General features: G+C 45.6%; 1 protein-coding gene across 9 annotated transcripts in view; it reads right to left on the bottom strand.

Annotated features, from left to right (window-relative positions):
* The window catches only part of FHOD3 (formin homology 2 domain containing 3), a 486,695-nt gene that overhangs the window by 67,120 nt on the left and 397,956 nt on the right, over positions 1 to 21,619 (bottom strand). For all 9 annotated transcript variants that reach the window (XM_009192610.3, XM_009192611.3, XM_009192612.3 and 6 more), the window contains 2 exons: positions 17,167 to 17,381; positions 1,250 to 1,546 (listed from right to left, as the gene is read on the bottom strand). In XM_009192610.3, coding sequence (XP_009190874.1) covers positions 1,250 to 1,546; positions 17,167 to 17,381 — 512 coding nt within the window. The remainder of the gene's footprint in view (positions 1 to 1,249; positions 1,547 to 17,166; positions 17,382 to 21,619) is intronic.

The raw sequence follows: 21,619 nt of genomic DNA, 5'->3' as shown, positions 1-21,619 counted from the left end.
CTTTTATCTTCTCTTTTTTACTGCATCATAGTGACCAGCAATATAAAGTATAAAATCTAGTAGTATATTCTAACTGGGAAAAATCCAAATAGTAACTATTTTAGACTATGCCATTGATTGACAGGTCTATTGGAAGACATTCTGGTTTCATTCATTCATTCATCCATGCTTCTGAGACAATGTATTTTTCATCTGGGAATTAATAAGCCATTCATGGGTCATGGCACTGGCTGGCAGTCCTTGGTAGAGGCATCATATTGTCCTTTGGGCCTAAGACATTGACTTGAGTGGGTACCACTCATATGCAGCTTAACGAAGGCTGGTCCATTAGACCTGACTCCACTGGTTAGGACTGTTTGTTGAAAAGGAGGCATTCTACCACCGTGATAGCACGTAAGTCGTGGGTAGGAAAAGTAACCCTGTGGTATCACAGATCATATGAAGTATTTATAATTCCCATAACCCTCTCTGGCACCCTCCTCAAGTCCTTGGTGAGGTTCTTTCAGGCTAAACCAAACCTATAATCTAATATTCCATTTGGTCCCTAATTCTAAAGTTACCATTCACAGGAGAACTGAATGAGTATTAAGTGTAACACCGAAAAGATACACTTCCATAAGGAAAAGCTTGTTCTTTATACAAAGAAAAGAATGGTTATGAGTATAATGTAGAAAACAAATGATCTATATTCCAGTACATCAAATCGACCTCAGTACACTGCGTACCACAATTTTTTGGAAACACTCATTCAATCCATTTAAACAAATCTTTTCCAGTCTGAAATGTCCAGTCAAAATGATTAACACTCTTCAGTAAACACATTTTTAAAGGAATAGATGACAATGTGACAGTTTCTAAACTTCTATCAAAAATGGAAAAGGCCTTATCTATTATCAACCTTACTATTATTCACAATGGAACAGTCAGGGGGATGTGAGAGGTTTCTCTTCTGGGGCTTATTCCTCAGGAAAGGCCCTCCTTATCGGGGCCCTTTTCCTCAGGTGTGGAGGTAATGAATGTGATGGTGTGGCAGAGGGTTTGGGGGCCATCTTTCTACAGGGCAGAAAGCTGCTGGCTGGCTGCCAGCATGGCCACACTCCTCGTCCCCAGACACTGGGTGACACAGCTGCATGAGTAGGTTGACCCAGGTCACCTCAGAGACCAGCCTGTGGACAGGCTCTTAGCGAACCAGCCCCTGCACCCCAGGCCTCCCTGGCACATGCCAACTGAAACAAGGGGCTTCATTTACCGGTTGTCCTGTCCCCGGAGAGCTTGTCCTCCTTCTCCTCCCTCTCCAATGTGCTGCTGGAGGACGAGACGCTGGAGGCAGAGCAGTTGTCCCTCTCGTTCACCCCCTCGTTCTGTCTCTCTTTTTCACTGAGGGAGGCTCTTTCTTCCGGCTCTTGCTCTAGTGCCCGCTCCACTTCGGTCTCTGCACCCTCGTGGGCAGAGGCTATGTCCTGGTCAGCTTCATCAGCAACCTGCCCTGCCCCTGCCTCTGGTTCCGGTTCTGCCTCTGATTCGGGCTCAGGATCCCCGGCACTTGCTGGTGGAGACAACAATGGAGATTATATTGACAACAGGTTTCTTGGAAGGGTGATGTGAGGTGAGAATGGACGTGAGGTTGATTTCTCTGTTGTGGGCAGATGTCCAAAGACAGCCCCTAAGAGACCTATCCCCTGGCTATTCAAACACTCACGGAGGCAATGCTGTGAAGGGATTGTGCAGATGACAGGAAAGTCCCAGTCAGTGACCTTACGATATGGAGAGTAACTAGATGAGTTGGATCCAATCAGGAAAGCCTTTTAAAGGCAGACAGTTTTCCAAATGGCAGCAGAAAAGGAAGTCAGAGGTTCGAAGCAGGAGAAGGATCTGCCACATCACTACTGCTTGACTGACAGGGAATGCAGGTGGCCTCTAGAAGCTGAGAACCACCTCTGGTCAGCAGCCTACCAGAACAGGGACCTCAGTTCTGCGGGCACAAGGACCTGGATGTTGCTATCACCCTCAGCGAGGCTGGAGGTGGACTGTTCCCAGAGTCTCCTAGTAAGAGCTCAGCCAGCTGCCGCCTTAATTTCAGCCTTGTGGCAGTGGACAGCCAAGGTCAAGAGCTCAGTTGAGCTGTGCTAAACTTCTGACAGATGGAAACTGTGAGATAATAAACGAGTGTTATTTCCAATCGCTATGTCTGTGGAAACTTGTTACACAGCAATACGAAACTAATATATAACCCTATTGCCTGTTTAGGGAAAGAGAAACAAACTCCATGGTGGATCAAGCTGACGAAAATCAGCTAACGTGTTCTGAAATCAGTTGGCTGAACCAGTGAGGTTCATCACCCTTCTCTTGGGTTATGTTTGCTCATAATGTGAAGTTAGTTTGATTTTGAAAGCAGTTTGGAAGAATCACTCATGGTCACAGTCTATTTGTAAACCTATCAAGGCTGGAGACCTGATGCTATCACTGAGGTAAGATGATCATGTTCTCACTCACGTGACACTCTAGGGAACAGGGAAATGGCACAATCTGGCTTATGCATTTTTTTTTTTTTTTTTTTTTTTTTTTTTTTTTTTGCTGAGCAAAGCTCTCAGCTATGAGCTGTGGATATGTAGCAAAATGATTGAGAATACACAAAATTCTGAGCCAACTGCCACACATGAAGGCTGGAGGAGGGCGGCTCACTCTTAAAGGAACTGCCCTCAGGCTGAGCAAAGCCGCTCCTCTGGAACCCTGGCAACGCACTCTAAGGGCGTGTGCTTGAACCCTAGGTACACACTGCTCAAAGCACCACAGAAATTCTGGCAGGGTCTGCACATGGCAGGGGATGAGAGGGACCTGCCCAGACTCCATGAGAACATGCAGATCAGGGCAGCTCTCTGTGGAGGCATCCTGCCACACCAGGTAATGGGCACGGCTGGCCATGGGGCACACAGAACCAGCCCCTCAGCAGGCTGGGCACGGGCATTACTAAGGGGGAGGGACAGTCAGACCTTACGAGGCATGGGGTCCAGCTAACCCCAGCTTCCCAGCAACTCATTCTTCAGGACCCACAGGGCCATCACCCCCAATCCTTCATCTGCTCTCAGGTTGCCATCCTCTGAGGATGAGTCAGGGAGTTAGCTGGGCAGGGAAGATGCAGTGGAGAGGATGAAATACCACCTTTCCTTATGTTCCTGGGCAACTTCCAAATCCCACTCCTCTGTGGGAATGTCCCTGAGTGCCAGGTAGGAATTTGGGGGTGGAGGAGCAAATTCCTCTCCTCTGATTACAGGTTGTAGTTGTGCATCTTCTACTGGGAACTCTGGCCTGGGGCAGGAACCTGCTTCCTGGGAAGGCTGGAGAACACGGGGAGGGGCGGCAAAGACCGCAGCTGAGGGGCTGTCCCTCCTGGGCATCCCAAGAGGGGAAGGCTTTAGGAACTGGAGATCTGAGGGCACAGTGTCCAGACAGAGAAGCATGGGTGGCAGTCACAGAAGGAAACCAGTGGGCACACAGCTGTGAGGCTGCGTGCCTGAGAATGAGAGCGTCATACACGCTTCCTTAAAAGTAAAAACTGTGCTGGGTCATGGGATGGAGTGAACAGCCCTTTTAGAAACATTCCCTTTGGTACTGAAGGAATTTTTATGGTAATTTCTTTTTCATCTGATAATAGAGTATTTAGGAGAGATACAAAACCCCATTAGTTTTACAAGCATGGCAGGAGCACGGCCTCAGAGGTGGCAGCGTCATCATTTGGTTGACAGAAAGCACATGTTTTTGCACACATGGACTTCAAAATAGCCACATCAAAATAAAAATGTGTTTCCAACAGCCCAGCATGTGGCATGGACTGAAGTTTTAATTGGTAAGCATATGGTGAAAACCAGCAAGGGCCCCTCCTGGTGGCTTCATCACAGACAGGGACGTGGGGTCAGTTGGCTGCCATAAGCCTGTGTCTACTCACCAGCCCCAGGGGTCTGGGCCAAGTAGGGAGGCTCTGTGATTGACGGCTGTTTGACTTCAGCCTGTGTGTGTGCCCTGCCGTGTTCCATTCCACTGAACATGCAGGACCCTACCCAAGCAGCGGCTCTGGCCCTGAGCAGGTGAGCTAACAGACACGCAAGATCTGGAAAAGCCACACTCTTGAGGGGGAGCAGCACAATTTCATTCCAATACACTAGGGCCTAACTTCTTGGAATCACATATTTCAATCTGTGATTTCAACCACTGGGGTGGTTTCTTTTTTTCATGACTGCTGGGGAGGTAGTAATTAGCAAAGTCATCTCCTGCCCAGAATACATGACTCAGTGTCTACAAGGTCTGATCGCAAATCTGAGGCCGTCCTAATGATGAACAAATTAAATAACTGTCACACACATTCAAGTCAAGCGAAACTGCCAGGGTCCATGGCAGAGCCCTTCTCCAGCTGTCTTAATCAAACACAGGAAAGTTGCCTGAGGGCCAAGACCCTGCCTTCGTCTCCTGCTGGAGGGCCCCAGCGTGGTCCTGGGGCCAGCGTCTGCTCACAGCATTCTTGTTGATATTCAGAAAGCACCCAGGACAGCCCTGAGACTCCACACTGAACTCCGGAACATTTCTCCTCCCCTTTCCCATGATCTTTCAGCAGGATTTCCCTCACTCATACTTCCTTCCGTGCGCGTGCACACACACACGCGCGCGCGCGCACACACACACACACCCAGTTCCTTCTGAGTCAGTGTCTCTAAGCCAGGTCTGCTGCCCTCTGGGTGGATGCAGGAAAAAGTCTCAGTTATACCCACCAAGTCCCCAGGAAACAGGAGAAGCCATATAATCCTGTAGGAAAAGTCCTAAAGGGAGCTACGACCTTTGGCAACAACTAGGGAGGAAAGGTGCTTGTTTCCCTTCTAGGAATGTTTACAACTTCTCACTGTTACCAGTCCCAGAATTTAACGAGCCTTTCTCTGGCCCGACAGTGTGGTGTTGGTGGTGAGAGACAGACACAGCGACCCATGAGACTGACCCAGCTCTGTCACAGAGGCTAGAGAGAAGCAGATTAGAGATCCTGAACAACCTGCCGCGACATCCATGGGGCAAAAGTGAGCGAGCTCTGCCACCAGTGGGCACAGGGAAACCCCCACCTCTCAACTATCAGCAGACACAATAACAAAAATACGTTTGTAAGAGTGATGGATGTGTAACATACAATGCACGGTGCCCTGGGAACGCATGGCAAGGGTCTTTGGCAAGGCCTAGGACATAAGTCTCTGCGGCAAAATAACGTTTAAGTAGAGTCTCAAGGGATAAAAATGAATTAAAAGAGGGGAAACACTGAGAGTGTCCTAGGCAGAGGGAAGTGCACATGCAGGGACCCGGAGCCCACTGCGTGCCAGAGGGAACGAAAGCTGTGTGGCCTGGCAGGAGGAGTGAGAGGAGGTTTGGGTGGTTGTCAGGGGCCAGGGCAACCAGCCCTGGGTATTGATGGAGGGATCTAGGACTTTACCCTAAGGGCAGTGATAGTTGTTCTGCGTTTCATTTAGTCTGAGGTGAGCCCTGTCTCCACCTGCATCACAGGCAAGCGAGGCTTCCTGCTGGAAACAGCTTGGGTGTGCCTGCGAGCTGTGGGGTGAGGCCCCTAGTCAGTGTGGAATCAAGAGTCCACGAAGCAAACCCTTAGAGAGAGAGACAGAGGAGGAAGAGGGGAATGGCAATCAGTGGAGCTCAAGAGAGAAAGAAAATAAAAACACAGCACCACTGGAAGAACACATGGGAAAGGGATTGAGATTGAACAGCAGGAGGTTTTTCCATCCCAGACATCAGCTGGGGGAGGAACTCTGTTCACACAGGAGCAGGGCAGGGAGTTCCGCAGGGCTGCTGGCTCCCTTTGAGGAATGGTTACTGAGCACTTCACAGGAACTGCCTTCCAAAGCCCTCATGACCTTTCTATGGGGAGGGCTCTGGTATTGCCCTCAGAAACCCGAGACCAGGAGAGAACAGTGAAGGCCCGTGCCAGGGTGGTCAGGTGGGAAGGAGCAGAGTGTCCCTTCCCCAGCATGTAATGCCTCTAAGAACTCTGCAGCAGCATCTTCAAGGGAGGCTCAGGAGTGACAGTGATACCCCAAACCTGGCAGGTCAGGAGATGCCAGGGCTTGCCACGCTTTTCCATAACCACCTTGGATGGAGGAGGGACACAAAGATCTGACTGCATCTCCTGGGCTGTGCAAGGCGGGAGGGGAACTGCAGGAAGGACTTGGGTCAGGTGCCCAGGCAATCCTTCTCCTAGCAGTGGACGTGCGTTTGGAAATAAAAGGAAGACATAGCAAGGAATGCCTGGTAACATTACAGGCATCCAAAACCGGGATCTGTCTTCCTGGATCACAGCCCAAGAGTGCAGACCGATGGGATCTCAGCATCGCCAGGATGCACTTAGCAAAGACCAGAAAAATGTGTTTGGCCAGAGCCTGTGCTGACCTGGCTCTGAGGGCTTGCAGCTAGATTTGAAGGTTGGGGTAGGGGGAATACAAGGGCCAAATAAAAAAATCAACACTAAACTGCATAAAAGGATGAGGTAATGGATACTTTTTGCAAGGAGGAAGAAATAATAGAAAAGAAGGGGTCCAGGGTATCCTCAAAGTGACATAACAGGGAACTAGGCTGTCATCAGCTTGTAGGGAAGAACCCACAACCAGAACACAGCCACTAAAAAGAATTCTTCACCCCAAAGAAACAGACATTACTGGAGTGAGAGAGGCTGGGAAACCAGGATGGGAATCCGTCAACATGAGAACCCCACGGCATGGGGGAGAAGTTAAGTGTTTGTCTTAGGTATGAGAATGTAAAGGCTGCCCCATCAGATGGAGAATGTGACCATGCTTTCCTCAGGCAGATCACAAAACGGGGAGAGAAATGAGGAACGAGTCGGCCTGAGAACTTCAGCCAGCTGGTCCCTGTGCAAAGTCAGCCAGGGCAGACCATCGCTCACTCACACAATCTCGTTTTCTTTCTCCCTCCCAAATCCCAACAGCAACTCCTCATCTGGTCCCCAAAACCTCACTGGACATCAGGTCCTGCTTGCCTAGTGCAGTAAAAATCAAACTCACTACATATTGAGCACCTTCTATACCCGGGTGCTGTGCTAGGAATCATATTACATCATCTTTAGTTCCCATACCTACAATATGAAGTGAAGATTGATGTCCCCATGTGAGAAATAAGGAAACGTGTTCAGAGAGGTTAAGCAACTTGCCCAGAGCTACACAGCAGGCTGGCTACTCTCTGACTGTTTGATCCATGCTCTGTTCTGCTCTGCGCCTGAGGATGCTGACCCCCGCAGAGAACACCACCTGTATTTGCTCTCCCTCTCCCTGGCTCAGCCCCTGGAGGTTCTAGCAAAGGTAGGAAGAAGGAAGCTGGGATATTAACACCCCTGCTTCCTTCACGTAGGGCCCTAGTCTGGCAGAGGTTGTCAGGCCACTGTTTCTGTCCCTTGCTCTCTCTCCTCTGGCCACAGCCCTTACCAAGTTCTAGTCATTCACCAAGTTCCTTCAGGCCTGAAGGTGGGAACAGTGTCCCACGACTGCTAGTCTCTGGGTGAAGCATCACCACATTTTGATGGTCTCATGACCTCCCTATACCTCTGTAAACAGTCCCTTCAATGAATATCTTCAGCAATCCTCTGACCAACAGGACCTCACTGCTAAGCAGAGCTCATGCTAACAGAGCTTGGATTTGAACCTGGATAAGCTGGACTACAAAACTTGGGCTGTTAATCACAGGGTTATACTGTGTGGTGGTGACTTAAGCAATCAAGAAGAAAGATCTAATCATTCCTGAACACGCGCACACAGCACACACACACACACACACACACACACACACACGGCAGGAATGTTTCAATTCTGCTTTCATCCATGTCCCTCACAGCTGAGTTTAGAGTGTCCAATTAGAATTTCTGGTCATGCAATTTTTCTTTGAAGAGATAAATTGATGGTAGAGTTTTGAACTTGATACATCTCTGGGTGGCTTCAGTTGATTTCAATCTGTGGTAGTGTCTTGATGACTTTGCCAGGACTTGGCTTTCTGGCAGGTCTTATGAAACCAAGGGCTGGGCCAGCCAGTTCTATAATAGTTGCTCCAAACTGTGTAGATTCCAGGGACCTCCCCAGCTCAGAGCTAATAGCTAACACGATTGACTACAGACGTGTGTTCTAATCACAGAAATCTGAAAAAGGTCCCAAGAGAAAAAAGCTTACAACTTTGAAAATCCTTTAGACTTTGCCTTTGGTGTTAGACCAGTTCTTGCTAGGCTGTTCACTTGGATTCACTCTAGAGCAAGGTTTCTCAGCCTGGCTACCTGGGTGTTCTAGGTTGAATAACTCCTTCTTCTGGGAGACTGCCTCATGAGCTGTAGGATGTTTAGCAGAATCCCTGGTTTCTACTCACTAGAGGCTTCAGCACAAGCCCTCCACTTCTCCTCTGCTATTGTGGCAACTGAAAATGTCTCCAGACACTGCCAAACGTCCCCCAGAAGAGCAAAATCACCCCTGGTTGAGAATCACTGCTCTACAGGAATAGTTGCACGAGGATAGGCACAAACTCAGCTTCACAAAAGAACCTCTACTCAAGCCTCACAAAAGAAACAACTCACCACTTGCAAAATACTGATTCAATAGCCTAATTTTTATGCCTTAAAAGTTAAGCCATGTTTTGTCCTCAAGTTTCAGAGTTTGGTTTTCCAAAGAGCTTCAGACCTAAGCCCCTCTGAAGATGGATAGTTTTCATCTTCAGAGATGGCTTAGGCCTGAACCTGTTTGACCTGAACAATTTTGACCACGTAGAGTCAAAATTACCTTCAAAAGTCCCTTTGGACAGTGCCACCTTATAGATCCCATAACTTCTCCATAGTTTTGACAATCACGGTTTTAATTTAGTGTCAGTGGAACTCCTTAAGTGCTGGGATTGAATTCATGGGCCATACTACCCCAAATACAAATCTGTAAACTCTAAAGCACCAAATTGTTCATACTACGAGGGGCATGTTGGAATCAGGAATCGTTCAAAGAAAAGAAGAAAAGATCCATGTTCCTTGTGGTCATGCTCCCTCCGGGACATACACTTGATATGAATATTAGACAGGATTTAAAGCACTATTTAAATTAGAATTTTCACTTCCCACTCTCTTGCCCCTCAGATTATGCTTCTGATAGAGTTCACTTGCTTAATATGTATATAACACTACTGTAGTATCATATAGGATAAAGAAGAAGACAATTTCAGGTTCAATTATTCTCATATTGATAACATATAGTGTGACTATTCTATTAAAGTTAGATCCTCAGAAAGAAATGGCCCAGATATGTCAACTCTCTGTAAAACTTTCCTCTCTATTAATTACACCAACATCACTTATTCAGTCCTTATGGAGTGGCCTGCATAGTCAAAGATGTGTCCTCCACCCATGGCTCATGTAATAAATTTCTTCCTGGGTACAGGAAACAGCTGTCTCTGCAGACTCGTGTGTCTGCTTTCTTTTGTCATGCTTGACTATTGGCCAACTCATAACCCATGTACTGAATGCCTGTTCTGCTCCAAGCACTGGGAATAACAAAGGTGGGCACAGGCACGTGCCCTGCCCTAGGCGCACACAGATGCTTGGGAGGAACAAATTATTGCATGGACAGTGAGGTAAGCCCTGCATCCCAACTGTGCACAAGATGCAGGGGAAACACAAGAGAGGAACCAAGGAAGGCTTTAGAGAAGAGAAGGTGCCTCAGCTTGATGAACAGTCCAGGGGGCACCCAATGAAAGAGTGCACTCCAAGCACAGAGCATGGCATTTTCAGGTACTGATTGTGGTTTGGTGTGGATGGAGCGTAACATTTGTTGGGGGGTGGCTGTGGTGGTTGGTGTGAGTAACAAATGGTCTTGAATGTCATGTAAGATCTGAATTTATGTGGTAGATAATGGAGAGCCACCTGATAATTTTAAGAAAAGGTACACAGATCTTTGTTTTTAATTGGGTTGCTGAGAAGAATCTGGAAGAAGTGAGACCCATCAGAAGTGATTGAAATGGCCCAGATCAGAGATGGTTGAGGCCAGGCCTAAGGCACTGGCAATGAAGAGAAAAGAAAGAGGGCTGATTTGAGAGAAAACAACACAAAAGACACTTGGGGATTGATTGGATGTAAGGTAAGTGTTGAAGGAGGAATAAAAAATTATATATATGTTCCAGCTTCAATGATTGGGCCAAGAGAGATGGCCTTACCCAGGTGGGGCCTAGAAAATACAAGCAGGTTTGGGGTGGGGGTTTCTGGATGAGAGACAGACATCACCTCCCATCTGAATAGCCCTCAGCCTGGCACCTGGTGGGTCTGAAGAGTCGGAGGGGCATTCAATGGAGATGGCTGGGGAAGCGCAATACACACACCCTGAGCTCAGGGAGGCCAAGGCTGGCGGTACAGACCTCAGGCATTTAAAGCATATGGGAGGTAGGTAAAAATCACAGGTGGAATGCGAGAGCCCCGTGACAGGATGTGGCATGAAAAGAGAGGGGAGCTGGGGAGGAACTTCAGAAAAACCCACCACTTAGTACAAAGGCAGAAGAGCAGTCCATGGGAGGATTGCGACCAAACGATGAGAAAAGACTGAGAGGAAACGGTGAGAAAACAATGAGAAATGTACACGGCACAAAAGGCAACTATCGTGTTTAGCCTGGAGGTTATCTAGAGGACACAGAGGCATCCAGAGGGGGATGGATCTAGAAAGTCAACCAAAAGTGACTTGAACTTCCTGATGTATCTGGCAGAGGCAGCCTTCTCACAGAAGTCACAACTTCAGAAGGCTCCAAAGATGCACATCACGTCCAGAGGCAGACAAGATACACCACATAGTCACTGAACCCAGAGGTTCTCCTGAAAAAGTGTATTTCAGCTACCAGAAAATCAATGCGAGTGTGTCTTGCTATACTGCAGGTGTTCTCATTTTGAACAAATGTGTTCCAAAGATGGATGGGGGAAAGCAGGGCTGCTGGAGGGAAAGTGGGAGTGGTGGAGATGGCAGAGTAGTGATTAAGAAATTGAGGATGGACAAGAATGCTAGAAGGAGCCCCAGAGTTATTCTCCTTTGCTAATTTCATCGGTCTCAGTCATTGTCTGGAAATTCAAAGTACCACTGTGGCTCAAGAATCCTCATTGTCCTGATACGTGGAGCCTCCTGACTGCACCTGGAAGCACTGACCCAAGGCCCCCACCTGGGATGAAAGGCGCTGATGTCTCACCCAGCCAACAACTCAGATTCTCTATGAGTGTCTCCAGATGCAGCAAACTTGTTCATCTCAAGCACCTGCTCAAGATGGGGTCTTGCAGCTCCTGAGGCACTTACTTTTTGGTTAAATAAGAACAAGCTAATTGCTGTTCAAAACTTGAATTTTTTGTTTACACTAAACAGACTTTAGGATACAAATTTCATAGTAAAGGTTGATTTAAAACCATTAAAATCTAATATTACGAAACAATTCTCTACAGCTCTCCCATGTTTCTTCAGTTTTGCAAGCAAAGGCACTGATAGCCTTTTTTCTGCACTATCTTTCTAAGGATGTGCGCATAGCAAAGAGCCTTAGAAGACAGAAATAGGGTCTCTCTAGAGCAAAGATGTAGTTGGTTTATTGCCCCCTGTAATAAAGACAATGTCTCCCTCTGGGACAAATGGAAGGCATGTTTACCGCCCATTATAAAAGAGTTCAGGTCCCCAAGGCTCAGGGTTCCTTTCCCCACAATGTGCCTGCAGGTTTTACTGGGCCCTATTCACATCACCCTGCGGGAACTGGGGCTTGGGGAAATGGCACAAATGTTGGTACTCTGGCTATTGCTATCACTAGAAGTAATGAAGTCCTTTGTCTCTGACCCAGGAATTTTGTGTCTTCTGCCAGCATCCACGGAATTGTGGCAGGGCAGCATATTAGCTTACAATTAGGGTAATGTTTCAGTCCCTTCACAGCTCTTGACACCTAATAGCTGCCTAGGAAATAATCTTTGATCAGGTAATATCCACCTCCCCTTCTCTTTTTTTTTTTTTTTTTGGAGTTGGGGTCTTGCTCTGTTACCCAGGCTGGAGTGCTATGGCAAGACCATAGCTCACCGTAGCCTTGAACTCCTGGGTTCAAGCTATCCTCTTGCCTTATAAATAATGCTCTTCTTTATCACCTTTCCCAGTGCTATTCTATGCCTATCTTTACTTAAGGTTTATACTTTGTCTACTTTAGAAGGATTCAATCCTCATTAATGTTTCCAAATATGATGCAAGAAGACACACTGCAGACAAAGGTCACTTCTATGAGGAGAAAAAGGGAAATTTTTAGAGACTGAGAAATGGCAAGGCAGAAAAACTTACTGATTTGCAAAGGCTGCCCACAGCAGGTGTAGCAGGTAGGGCCTCGGCCTTGGGTAGAATTGATGAAAGATTTTGTCCAATTGACAAAATGGCATCAAGTAGCAGCAGTCAGGTGAGGCAGGGAGGGGGGTAGCCCTGAGTCATAGAACCACAAGGAATCTAGTTTCCTGCCAATTCATGAAACACTGAACTGGAGGCATCCAAAAGGTTTATGCAAGAGAAGTAGCATGCAGTGTTAGGCTGATGATGGACGATATTCCATTGCTACCGTGCCAGTTGGAAATAGGACACCAGATGTTTCTGATTTCTGCTGTGTGGATTAGATAACCTCAGAGAGTGCCTACACCTGAAGGAGACTCAAAACATCTTACACAACGAAGATGACAAAGGCAGTCAATGCTAATAATGATGACAGCCAAAAATGACAAATGGATGCCCACAGGAAAAATCATTTAGACAAACTAAACATTTCATGATACTCTATGTCTAAATTTTATTTCCAGGTTTGAGGATCAGGAGGCTACAGGAATCACCATATTTACCCATACTTTAAATGCCTGGATCTGTGAGAGGAAGTATTGTTAACCTTTGTCAATAATTTATGTAAGTGCTGCTGGTGAGTAGGCCATGGCCATATAGGCCATATATATCTGCAGGGCCAAACAATCAGACATTTGGAAATACCCTGGAATCCAATTACAGGTAGAGAAAAAAATTACTGTCAAACATATTTTTCCCTGACATAAATACAAATAATACAGCGTGGCATGATTTTCAAATGCATCTCTGATGTATTATCTCTGTGTGCAATATGGAGAGTATCAAGCTCATAATAAAATAATGTAGACACAATTTTGCTTTCCTGGCTAGGTTAGTGGGTGAAAGCCACTTCTAAATTCTTGACAGCTGCTTCCTTCCACTGGGAAATGTCATTTATCTCCATCTGGCCTCGGGAGGGACTCGTGTACAAGAGGGAGCAAGAAGGGAGCATAGTTCTAGCTCTCCAGAGAAGGTAGCTCAACCCTGGGACACCCTCCAGGGACCACCATCAACATCTGGTTTTCAGGTGAGTAGTTTCTCTGTACTCTTGTTTCCATGAAATAGGTTACCTGGATCTGACACAAATTGGGACAAGAGGTTACTTGGCTATCTTGACTTTACTTATGGGTACAGATTATTATTACTATTTTTCATCCTCAGAGCAACTTTCTCAAGAATTATGTTGAAGAACTCTATCCTAATAAGAACACTGTACCTTTTCTGATAATGAGAATCACTTAGGTGCTTTCAGAATCATCTACGAGTTTCTAAAAATAACAGGAAATAAACTTACTAAGTAGATATTCTGATGTCTACCCCCGGGGATCAGTGAAAATAAGGAAAGGATATCAAAGCAATGAATGAAGAGATGCCTTTCCATGTTTGCCCAAACTTTGGGCTGACTGCCTCCATTAATTCCAACACAGTGCAAATGGGAACATGTATATATATGCCTTTCCCTCCCTTGGGCTGGTACTTTTAGAAAAAAGGAAAATACTTAGACCATCATCACCAAGTCTAGGCAGTATAGGGACATACATCTGCTAAGCCACAAGAGGGTCAGACAGAAAAATAATTCAAGTATATATTGACTTGGTGGTGGGGGTTAGTGGCATCATTCATACAAAAGTTATAGCAGATTTAGTTGGGAAAGCTTTTGACTGAGAGATCTCACTAGATGGCATGTCATGCTACCAGTATTTATCACTAGCTTTTCCCTTTTAAAAAGTACGTTTTGTAAGACAAAAGGAAAAGGGGTTTTTAATGTTTTCGTATCTTCTTCTTTTGAAAGTTCTTCAGAATCTGAAACAGGATTTATAAAAGAAAGAACCCATAAAGGGACCTGTACTCCTGAGGCATAGAAAATTCAATAACAAATATTAGTTTTTCCTTTTCTTGTAAACATAATTCTGAAATGTAGGCTGCAATTTTTGCAGATATTGGTGAGAGGGTTAGCAAAGGGATGGTGTGGCATTAATATGAACAGCAATGCAAACATGGTAGAGCCATCACTCCATGACAAATGGTTGAGATGGGCATCAGAACACTAATTACACTCCCAGCACTGTGCCAGGATGGTCTGAAGCACAGCTTTCCATCTATTTGGGCCTCAGTAAAACATGGATAATAACATCTCCCCTACCTACCCAGATACGTTTGAGAAAAAGGGACAGAGCACTACCAAATGTAAAGCATATTATGATCGCATGATCCCACAAGGATAAAGAGTAAAAAAGCAAGGCAATCCCTGGCACATTTGGACATCATGCCAGGTGTTGGTGCAGGACCAACATCTGGATGTGTGATTACATTTTTAATTCTTCCTCCAGATGTTGCGATACTGGAAATGCTAGGGATAAGCAAAAAGTTACTTTTGGACATTTGAAAATGGGATTCGGTAAAAAGAATATACTATTAATTGGATGCTAACAGAATGCTTCAAAGAATAAACTAGGCTGAGAACAACTCGGTTATACCAACTTTGCATTTCTGTCATAAGGGCAAATGTCTACAAAGCAAAAGGAAACCCCTGTGGTTCTTTCTCTTTTCATACACTTGCGATTTCCAATTTTATAAATCAATTACGTATCAGGAAAAGGAAGACTGTTCTTGCTGACTTGGATCCTGATTACTTAACATACAATGGACAGCTCTTCTAGATCTCACAGGAGCCAGTACTTTTGATTTTTTTCCAGAAAAAAAAAGCAAACAACATCAAATGATGCTAGTTTATGAATTCTTGATTATGTGTAGATTCAAGCCCGGTATTCCTCTTTCAGAAGCAGGTATCATTTATTGTGTAATTCTGGTCAAACATTCTCTCAGTCTCTGTTAATCCCTCCTCTGAAGAGAAAATAACACTTGCAAATATTATTTATTTATTTATTTATTTTTGAGATGATGTCTTGCTCTGTCACCCAGGCTGGAGTGCAATGGCACCATCTTGGCTCACTGCAACCTCCACCTCCTGTGTTCAAGCGATTCTCCTGTCTGCCTCCTCAGTAACTGGGATTATAGGCATGGGCCACCAAGCCTGGCTAATTTTTTTTTTTTTTTTTTTTTTTAGTAGAGACCAGTTTTCTCCATGTTGGTCAGGCTGGTCTCAAACTCCCGACCTCAGGTGATCCACCCATCTTGGCCTCCCAAAGTGCTGGGATTACAGGCGTGAGCCACCACGCCCAGCTGCAAATATTCTTTTGAAAGCACACTGACATAAGTTATTTTCCCCAAATGCATACTACACACACACACACACACACACACACACACACACACACAAAATGACTATTTTCTGTGTTCTTACTGAAGCTGAAATATTCTTTTGCATTGGCTAGAATGGTCTCGAGTTAAACTGTAATTCAATCAAACACTTAAAAAATTGTCTTTTGCCACAAACATCAAGGAGATTAAAAATTTGAGGACAAATGACATTTACAGATACTGACAATTCCCTCTCAGCTCGGGGCTGTTCTATACTTCACAGTTTAGACAATCATTCTGTAAATGACTGGAGGTACAACTTTTAGTTAAAAGTCCCAGCATAAAGTGCTGAACCACAGCTCTGCAGGAGGATATCTCTCATATTGCCTCTAGAAATACCACAATGTATATATAGCAATGATATGAGGCAGGGTTTGGAAAATACACGGCTGTTATAGGACAGTCTGTTGTCTTGACTCTCAGCGTCTCAATATTTTAAGACCGACATTACTCATCCATGACTGAGCCATCTGCCTGGGACAATCTTCCATGGCTCAGGGATCGGGAGTAACGGGACGTCATGGGAAGCTGTGGAGGAGCCAGCCCGGTCCAGCAGAATGAGCCAAGGCTTGGAGAGCCAGCAAAGAATTGGACAGACAATATCGTTCCGCTATATCCAGTTCTGCTAAGGTCATGGAGTCTGGCCTTGCTTAAATTAAACTTTACGCCATATTTAGTCAACTCTCCTAGAATTAAAAGCCTCTGCTGTCTTCGATTGGCTAAGTCTACATCAGGCTGCAAGCCACAACACTTGACTAAACCAAACAGTGCTAGCAGTAGGGTTAATCAACACACACTGTGTAAATGCTGGTGCCTGAGAACCATCCCTGTGTTAATGTGAAAGAAAACGGACCCACAGTGTGCAGAGCAGGCAGGAAAACAGCTGATGCTCAAGGCTGCAGCATACAATATCATCGCGCCTCTCCAAATAAAGCAAAGACGACAGAGTATCTCCTGGGAGAGCTTGCCTGTCCGTACATAAGCACGTACACACACACCCACACCCAACCATGTACTAGTAATTTTTACAATTTGAATTATTTTCCTAAAGAATATTACCTTCTATTTTCACTAGGTCCACATTTTTCTTTGCTTGCTGTAATTAATTTTATTCTCCTTCAGTTTAATTTAAACCAGACTAACAGTTCCTCGGGTAAGAACATTCAAATGTGGTCGCTTGATTGGGCAGACCCACATCTCCAAATGATAAAGTATTAAATGAATATCCCAGTATTTAGGATTAAATGTCAAAGTTAAGCTTATTTTCCATATTCTCCTTTTTCCATGGCCATACATTGACAACTTTGATGAATCATTTTACTTTAATATAAGAGACTCTGAAGACGTCTAGTTTGTTAGTGACCACGCAGTTGCAGTCACCACCACCCCCAGCCCCCGTCAACAAAGTGTACCCATAGTTGCTGTCTCAATATTAGTCTGCAGGTTGAAATCATCACTACTGCCCCAAGAAGCCTGTCTGATGTTAACCCCTTCATTTTCCCTCTACTCTCCCTGTACTCACCTTGGGGATGGTGAGGGGTTCCTGGGGAGGAGGGAGACACTGTGAGAGCCTCTTGAGAGTCTAAAGATGAGGGGCTATGGCTCAGAGGAGCCGGGCAGGCTGGGGCTGCCGGAGAGGTCAGGTCCAAGGAGAGGTCGGCTCTGCCCCGGCTCACACTCCGGCTTCTCAGCTCCTTCTCGTGTTCCTCAGCTGCCAACTGTTCCAAGTATTTGTATCTGAAAGTTAAATTCCAAAGGGTTTCCGTCAAACGAAAGAGGAGCCCGTGGCTGATGCTTGTTTATGGATGAAACACCTGCAGAATGAGCCGGTTTCCTGATGCACACAGCACAGTGCAGGGCTGGCTGGAGGGTCAGCCTGCCAAAAACACCCAGCAAAGCCAAGATGCTAATGATTAAAAATCCCACATCACTCATAACCAAGCAAATTGGGGGAAATGGCAGCATCACACAGCCCGTAGATATTGGATCACTGCTGCAGAATCCTATCTGGCTCTTTTAGGGAACATTTGTAAATAAGCAAAACAGCAATAACCACCACCAAAAAGCCACAAGAGCGATGGCTGAAAACCAAACCCCTCAGAGCTCACAGCTGTGAAATGGGTGGGTGGCTTGGTGTGGCAGAGAGAAGAAAAATGCCCCCCAAATACCAAACGGGGTTGCTTGGATGAAGGCCTGCCTCTCTGAATTTCTGAACCTGCTTCAATGCTAACAGCAATGCAACTGGAATTCACTTTGTTCTCTCAGTGCTGACCATGGAAACTTTTTTTATATTCTAAAATATTTCTGAGTAGGAATCAGACATCCAATAGCTTGAACCTGACGTCACATATAGTTTATTCATCAAAGTCAGTTTAAAAGAACAAAGATACATCTGTTTTGCATTTCAGGCAGGCAGAACCCACTAACTGTTTATTAAGACCAGCTACCAATCATATTCCTCATAGTGCACTTTATAGATCAGACCAAAATAACTTTGAAATGTGTGCCTCTTCCAGATGTCTGCTAATTTTACTCACCATTATCTTTTTCAGAAATAAATTTATGCATTCAGCTGTAGCAGGTTACTTACTATCTTACCCACCACTAAACTTTGGAACAGCTTCCTCAAGCCCCTCACTTTGCATCTATCCAATTCACTGCTTCAGTTCCTCACAATGGGCATTAGACAGGGTGTTCTTCATTTACCCAGATAAGGCAGAGCACATATTTAAAATATTTTAAAACAATGCATTTAAAAAGCATGCACTTTTTGCATCCCATCCTCAAGGTGGGTGTGGTTTCCCCGTCTGTAAACCTCACCCCTTCTCCCTGCCAGCCCAAAGGCAGTCCACCCTTCGGACCATGCTTGCATGCGCATCTCCCTCCAGGAGGCCTGCCTTGACCACCACAGGTGGAAGTGATCTCGGCCTTGCCTCTGAACTCATGTCGGATATGTAGTCCCTTCAACTCAGATGGCATTTTGCATTTACTGCCTGGCATATTTAGTCATCTTTTCACATGTGTACGTCTGTTTTCAAAAAGCAGATAATAGGATTTTCATGAACAGGATGATTACCATCCTTTGTTCTTTCCCTCAGTGCCTTGCATTTATGGCTTGATGGAAAGCAGGCAGAGCCTGCAGAGTGGCACCCCACCTGCAGAGGCCCACCTGAAGCCCAGGATGCCGAGGGGGCAAATGCATCCCATCTCATTTTTGTGGGGAATGAGCTTGCATTCACAGTGAATCTCTGATAAAAGGTGTGTAGTGAGTGTATATGTAGATACAAACACTTGAAGCTTGGCCAACAGCACCACCTCTTGAGGGATAAGAGAGGCAACAAAAGGAACATGTTTCTGGACTTAATTCGGGCCAGCAAGAAAAAGCCACTTGGCTGTGGAAGTAACAACAACCTTGAAAGAAAACAGTTTTAAGGGTAAGAGGCAGGGCCTCCAGCAGGTATGTGTTAAATGGGATGGTGGCAAGTTCAAGGCCAGGAATGCCTAAGTCCAGGAGGAGTTGTGAACACAGGTATTCCCACGCTGCTGCAACAGGATAAAGGGGCAGACAAGAAATGAATGCAAATAAGAGAATCTGGACAGATCCAGGAGTTCAGGAGGTCAGAATCCCAGGGCAAGAAATCAAATGAGTCCGGGGTGGGTGGTGGTGACGAAGCACTGTGACAGGCTTCCAGCCAGGAGGACAACCCACTTACTGTGTTCATTTTTGCTGGCTCATTCCTGGTCCTGGCCTTCCGCACACTTCCCTGTGGGCAGCCAGGCAGGCAGGGGCTTGCGGGCTTAACCCACTTTCTGGGAGACTCCAGGGGCCACTCATCCCAGAGCCTGGATAGATTTGACTCAAATGCTATTCCTGTGCACCCCTTGGCCTCACAGATGCCATCACTGAAGATTCGTAAGACATGAGAAGAGTTAAAGGTTTAATCTGAATTGTCCTGAAAAATGATGTTTATGTGTTAGACAAAAATGGTAGAAGCAGAGGTAGAGGGATGGTGAATTGTGGCTTCATGGAGAAAGAGGTTCAGTTGTATAAAATGAGAAGAGTCTAGAGACTCGTTACACAACAATGTGAATGCACTTCATGCTACTGAAAAACACATTTAAAATGGTTAAGATGGTCAATTTCATGTGATGTGCATTTGATCATAATTAAATTTTTTTTTTTACATGGCAGGGACAGAGAGGCATGGAGGTCAAGAGCACTAAACCTTTCTGAAAAAGCATCAGCAGTGTTTATCCACAGGGGCCAGAGTGGTGAAGGCGGTGGGCTGGTACACGGGGATGGCCATGCCACAGGCATTTACGGTGTTACAGCTTAGCGACCCCTCCTGCCCTACATGAACCTCCAGCAGTTCTTGGGGAGGAAGTGGACCTACATCATGACCTTCTCCTAAACAATGACTGTAAGTGCTATGGGGCCCAACAGTACTTGATCTGAGGACCCACTGGCCCACGCAATGACTGTCACGTATCCCTGCTGCCACGCGAAGTCACACTCAATCCACAGACCGACGGAGCCTCCTCTGTGGGAAGCACCAGGCTTTCAATCCACAGACCGACGGAGCCTCCTCTGTGGGAAGCACCAGGCTTTCTATCCACAAACCACAGCCCCAAGAAAAGCCTTCCTACTTTTGCTGCCTTCATCCAAACATTCCCGTTTATCCTCCGCCTAGATCATTTGTTTCTTCATTCATCTTTCCATTTATTTATTGAACATCTGTCAAGTGCCTGTCATGTGCTAAGAACTGTAGTAGGCACTCAAGATTTAATAATAAACAAGGAAAACTCCCACCCTCACAGAGCTCACAGTTCAGTGGGAGAGAGAGACAAACAAACCACTGGGATGAACTCCAACATCCACCAGGACTCAGTGGCAGGGCTGGTACTGCGGCTCAGTCTCTTTTCACAGGGCCCTATAGAAACTCTGCTTGACTTTAGATTAACCTAGACCTACTTACTGATGACTTTTCCTGCCACACTTCTATTTGGAAATTCTCATTTACATTAAGCTAAAATTTGGCTCCCTCTAACTTCTGCCCTGTTCTCAGTCCTTCTAAGCAAAGCTCAGAATCCTTTCTTCCTGCTTCATTGATCATTTTCATGCACAATTTCCAAAACCCTAGCCCAGTTCCAACCTTTTCTTTGCACTTTGTTCCTATAGCCCCTGTTTGCTCTAAACCTTTTCCTCTCCATGCCCTGCTGTCTCCCTCAGACCAACAAACCCAAACTGAAGTATCCTCCTGTGCTACCCCCCAACACACCCCCAGCCTGGTCTCATTCCTTACTACACACACTTCTTTTTACTCCTTTAAATTATGTGTGAATGCCATTTTAATCAATCATCATCCTATAAAACCTTTCTTCTAATACTTAAAAGGATGAGAAGTAGCATCTCAACAGAAACTTAGTCCTGGTCTGCACCATTGCCAATAACATAGTTTGTCTGAAATTATGGAGTGAGATGATATGAAATAATATAACAGGTATCCAGATGGTCACTACACCTTAAAATAAGATGACAGTCATCTTGTTACAGTTACATGATACAAATCTCCAAAACCATCTGCTGTGACTCTATCTTTTCCGAGTCTTGCATTAAGGGTAAGAGATGTGGGACTTGACGAACACACATCACTCTATCTGGAAGAGTTACTTTTCCTTATTTCTGTACTCCCTCCCACCTCTGATCTCTACTAGTTTCCATTTCCAAATTCCATTATACTTGGAAATCTTACTTTTTCCTGGCTTACTAGGAACTCTCAACAGCTTTCGAAACAGGGATGAAAGTCTATTTCCCCTCCCATCTTCACCAGGTTATTCAAGAAGAAAACTAACAAGAAAAATGGCTGGGCCAAACCAAAGGAAAATGCATGGCTGCTTCCCCAGGCCTCTGTGTAAACAGAGAGGTGTCTCTGAGGGAAGATTCCCACAGTGGGCCTGGAGAGCACACTCCTGTG

This window comes from Papio anubis, chromosome 19 (assembly GCF_008728515.1).
Source record: "Papio anubis isolate 15944 chromosome 19, Panubis1.0, whole genome shotgun sequence".
Classification (NCBI taxonomy): Eukaryota; Metazoa; Chordata; class Mammalia; order Primates; family Cercopithecidae; genus Papio; species Papio anubis.
The sequence above is the reverse complement of the archived record's forward strand: the minus strand, read 5'-3'. Positions and strand labels throughout refer to the sequence as shown.